Source organism: Zingiber officinale, chromosome 8B, assembly GCF_018446385.1.
Source record: "Zingiber officinale cultivar Zhangliang chromosome 8B, Zo_v1.1, whole genome shotgun sequence".
Lineage (NCBI taxonomy): Eukaryota > Viridiplantae > Streptophyta > Magnoliopsida > Zingiberales > Zingiberaceae > Zingiber > Zingiber officinale.
In genome coordinates, this window is record NC_056001.1 from 9618892 (window position 1) to 9624369 (window position 5478).

Sequence of the window (5478 nt, forward strand, 5' to 3'; positions counted from 1 at the left end):
TTTTCCCTTATAAGTCCATGATCTTTTCCATTTATTTTTAATGTGAGATTTTATTTGCAACATTACAACTCCAACATCGTCAAGTTTGAAGCCTAAAATCAACTATTTAAGCCCTTTTCGAAGGATCCAAAGATCTTTTTACTATTTTAGTAATTTTTATTTTTATAATAATTAGAACATTTTTGATATTTTTGATATTTATGGGTCATTGTCTATGTTAGCATCCTGTTTTCATAATCTCCTTTTGTTATGAAGTTTTTTTTATAAGACTTCTTTCCTTTTATTATATGATAGAAATCAAACTCAATATATTAGGACTTATTTCCTTTTTAATGTTAGATCTATATTTGAGGAATCATCCTCTCTATTGACAATAACGGGTTTTTTTATAATTTCTTTTCTTGTCTTCTTTTCAATTCTTCTTCATCAACATGTAGGATAATTTTTATCCTACCTTCGTGTTAGATTTGCCCTGGATTATTAGAGTGAGCCATTTCGGAAAATTCCCCTCTTTATTCTCATTATTATTATTTTCATAGGGAAAGTAAACGATACCAGCGTATTTTGTATTTATAAAAATAAGTTTTAGTTTACAAAATTGATCAATTTTGTGCAAAACAATTTGAGAGAAACAATATTTTAGATGAATAAACTTGATTTAAGGTCAAGAATGATCGCGAGCAAGATTTTTCTCTTATAATTATAAGGCGTTAAATGATTTTAAAGTGTATAACTAACTGCTCTTGCCGACTTCTCAAGCTACCTACTTCATCCGCGACTTCTTCGATCTTCAATCAATTTATATATATAGCGAGTGGGAACACTGCGACGACTGAGCATTTTTTTTGTATATAAAAGGCATGATTCACAAGACTCTCGAGCTAGGTTGGCCCTACATAAGTCGCGCGTTAAAGCATGCAACTATAAGTAGTTACGTCAACGTTGTTGACTCAGACCAGTTTCAATATTATATATATACATATATAGTGTTGTCAATTACTGCTACACGACATGAAGCAGCCGACGCGGCTATATGAAGAACTATGCAATGAGAACACATTCATGATTCTTCCAACATGAAAAATTAAATAACTGGTAATTAAGACCACGGACTTGGTCCAAATCTTAAATACTCCGTCCTCTCCCTGATCAAAACTTTTCTTTCTTCTAATTATTCCCAGATATACACGACGGTCGTGTGTCATAATATAATGCAACTGTACAATTATTATTCTCTAGCTAGCTATAAATAGACGCGGACATAGAGATTCGGATCAAATTTTCATCGAACATGGAGAAGGAGATTGCATTGGCTTGCGATCACTGCGCGGCGATCCAAGAGATTGGTCGAGTTCATGAAGTAGCCAGCCAGCTGCATGCCCTTCTGCGATTAAATAATCATTATGTAGTTAATTTTAAGGCTGCAGAGCATGATAATTCCAGCTGCAAGTCGTGGCAGGAAGTCGCAGGGGAGAAGGTGCAGGAGATACTGAAGCTCAACTCCTCCACCTTATCGAGGGTTCAATCCATCGTCAACGGCTGCTGTTGCTGCAGCAACAGCTCCGGTGAACACAAGAGGAAGAAGATATTGGACACTGCGACAGATAGCCAAAAGATAAGAAGGTATATATATACATACAGTTGCAGATTATTTAGTAATTTTTCTAAAATTTGTTACACTAATTATGATTATGTGTGCAGGAGGAAGGAGGAGACTTGGTCGGCGGTGACAACAGAGCCTTACCATGACGGCCATCAATGGAGAAAGTACGGGAAGAAAACTATCAACAATGCTAAATACCAGAGGTTATTCATACTTTTCGATCGCCCATATATATATATTTAAGCTAATTAATTACTGAAATTGTAATTTATCAAATAAATTACTGATTAAAAATATGCGTGGATTAATATAGGAGCTACTACAGATGCATTCACAAGGAGGAAGGATGCTTGGCGAAGAAGACGATTCAGCAAATAGAGGAAGATGGGATTGATGACGGTGAGACGGCAGCCAGCAGGTTCAGCGTGGAGTACATCTGCCGCCACACCTGCAAATTATCGACGGCGGCGGACGAGGTGTTATTAGAACCTTTTGTGATGGAATCGACGACTGCGCCAATTAGTTCTCATAGCAGAATTAGCACTGCAGCTGGCTCCAGCGGAAGCAACAGTACTGCTTGTTGTTCTTCGTCTTCCAAACTGGAAGATGATGCTTTTGTTGCTTCGCTGCTTATCGATCAAATGGAGACGGTTGGCGAAGATGGTCATGATATGGAAGACTACCGGAAAGTGTTCTCGCCCATTTATGAAGGTTGCGGCTGGGACTGGGAATACACAGACAACTACATACCATTAGGGAATGAGTACTACATATGGTGATCCAGGCAAATGTTCAAACTTGAGCAACAGATTTTGAAGAGCCATAGAATTTTTTTTCTTTAAGCAAGAACTCATGCATGCGGAAATTAATATATGTAGATGGCATTCGCTTAACTTAAACATGGATGCATCGTTTACTACTCAAATTACTGGGTACTTGCTAGTGTATATATATCTGGTTCGAATCTATAAAGCGATGATTAAAAATTATGATTTTATGTAAATGAGAGATATCAAGAACTTAAACTTAAACACCGGACAAGCATGCTGATGGTGGAGTCGACGTGCTCAGCAGGGTACTGAGGGAAGAAAAAGTTCAGAGAGAGAAGTAGAGGAGCAGCTTAGTGGTGCCGTTGGCACGGATTGTTAGATATACGTGAATAAAAGAAGAGATACAGAGGGAAGAAATTTTATTGTGAATGAGATTTTAATTTTATATGAAGAGTTTGAAGATATATTTGTTGATTTATATTGTTTCATAAATATTATAGTTATGAACAAAATATATGGAAAGAGACTCTCTTTTATGCGTGGGTGCGCAAGGATGTAAATTCACGATTTGGATTTTACACTAAACCAAGTTGACTCATGTGCGAGCACGACTTGTGCATGTTGAATGTCGGATCGGTTAGGAAAAAATTTGTCTAAGTGAAACAACCAACATTTTATCGATTTGAAACGGATGAATTAATCGATGATCAATTGAGAATATGTAATCGCCGATTGAAATAGTCACTATTGATGACTGAGGCAATGAATGGTCATTACTCAATCATTCAATGCAGCGAAGGCATGAAAAGTAAGTTGACTTGTGTGCGACCATGATTTGCGCATGTTGAATGTCTAATCGGTCAGGATAAAGTTTGTCCAAGTGAAACAACTAATATTTTGTCGATTTGAAATGGATGAATTAATCACTGATGAATTAAGAATCTATAACCACCGATTTGAAACAGTCATTATTGATGACCGAGGCAATGAATGACCATTACTCGGTCATTCAATGCAGCGAAGACATGGAGAGCTTCTATAAGAGGAGGTCATGACCTTGATAGCTAGAGGTAAACAATAGGAAAAAGAGAATCCTCTACCTTTGTTTCTCGTCTTTCTTCTCTGTAATGCACTTACTCTGCAACTCTATAGGTGATAATGTTTGAGTACTCTCTCAATTCACTACGAAAAACCAGTGTTTGATTGTCGACATGGTCTTCTTGTTGTATCCTAAAAAATAGATGTTCATTGTAACCTTGAAGAACTACTAGAGGGGGACAAATCTATTTTAAGTAAACTGCATCACACGCAGGCTTTAGTATCTTTCTCATGTCTCGACATCTCGGTCTTTGGTCTCAGCAGATATCTGTGGTCTCGACGGGCATCTCTGGTCACGACAGACGTCTCTGGTCATGACAAACGTTATCACTGCAGACATCTCTAGTCACGACAAACGTCTCTTGTCACGACAGACGTCTCTTGTCACGACAAACATCTTTGGTCTCTGCATACATCTATGATCTCTACAAACATCTTGTTGGTTAGTCCTAGGATAATCGTACCGATTTCACTGTACAAAAATTTTGTACAAGTGTCGAACATTTCCTTAAATAACCTATTGTGTTCTTTAGAAGTTAAATTAGGAATCACAGGCGGAACTTAATATCATTGATTCCAAATTTAACTTATCTGTTCTTAATGGTTTAGATTTGGATCGCAAGCGGAACTTAACACTATTGATCCAAATCCACCTATATTATTAATTTCATTAAATATTAATTTTCAAAATTGGCTTCCAGGACTGCATGGTGAGGCACATGACCTTCTTGGATATGGGAGAAACCACCACCGCCTAGACAAAGCCTTTTAAGGAAAGCTAATATTTAATTTCCTTAAATAACTCTAGGTTAACCAAAAAGAACAATCGAATCACAAATTTGAAAAACAAAGAAAACACAAACTCGAAAAATAAATTCAAAAAACTAGATCTAATGCCTCTTGTGTTTGAAATTCTTACAAAGAAAAATAACTAGTATGATGCGGAAGAAAAATACTAATTATACCTTCTCTTTATATGCTAATGGCCTCGAGATCTTCTACCGTATTCCTCGCCTCGCCTTGGACGTCGTGTGGGCGACGATCCTCCAAGATGAACACCACCCATAAAAGCTTTCTTCCTCTTCCTCTAAAATCCGGCCGCCACCACCACCACCAAGGAGAAGAGAGCAAAGGGAAAAGGGGAAGAGAGAGGGTCGGCCACACCAAGAGAACCTCCAAGCAAGAGAATAAGAGTTGTTGTCTCATGAAGCCTCCTCACCCCTTCTTTTATATTACTTGCCCAAGGCAAATAAGGGAAGAATTTTTACAAAAATTAAAATCTTCCTCTAGTTTTTCCTTTTCCATTTTATCTTTCCTCTTGATTGAATCAATCACCAAAGCAATGGTTGGATTGATTTAATCTTGGCTGGCCCCTTGCTTGGGCACCAAGCAAAGGTGGTCGGCCACTTATAGGAAGAAATAATTTTTTTTATATATAAAATTTTACAGGAAGAAATCCTCTTATAAAATTTTACAAGCTCTCTTTCCTAAAGTGGATGTTAAAAAGGAAAGTTTTAAAAACTAAAACCATGTTTTAAAATTTAAAACTTCTCTTCAAAAGTTTCCTTTTTTAACATGAATAGAAAATTTTAATTTTTAAAACTTCTCTTCCTTTTTTTTAAAACCATGAGGATGGTTAAAAAAGGAAAGTTTTAAACTTTTAAAACTCTCTATTAAACCATGTGGCCTAATTCAAATAAGAAAAGTTTTTAAAATTAAGATCTCTCTTTTAAAACTTATAGTTTTCTACAAAGAGAAGATTTTAAAAATTCAAAACAACTCTCCTTGTTTGATTAATGTGGTTGGGCCCTACTTGTTTGGTCACCAAGCAATAGGGTCGGCCCCCATAGAAGAGGATGTGCCCGGCCCTTGCTTGGTCACCAAGCATTGGACCGGTCATCTTCTTGGGCACCAAGATGAGCTTATATTTGGATGGACTTGAGACTTTAATGAGGCTACGACAAGGACCTAGAGGAGAATAAATTGGTTTTGGCCTTCCGATGAGCT

At 36.9% G+C, this 5478-nt stretch overlaps 1 protein-coding gene across 1 annotated transcript; it reads left to right on the forward strand.

Moving 5' to 3' along the window:
• The first annotated feature begins 1291 nt into the window (after positions 1 to 1291).
• LOC122013482 (probable WRKY transcription factor 70) lies at positions 1292 to 2545 on the forward strand. The gene is made up of 3 exons (XM_042569761.1): positions 1292 to 1623; positions 1702 to 1806; positions 1917 to 2545. Exons 1-3 carry the CDS (start codon positions 1292 to 1294, stop codon positions 2380 to 2382), a joined length of 903 nt encoding a protein of 300 aa, XP_042425695.1. The 3' UTR covers positions 2383 to 2545.
• The last annotated feature ends 2933 nt before the right edge of the window (positions 2546 to 5478 follow it).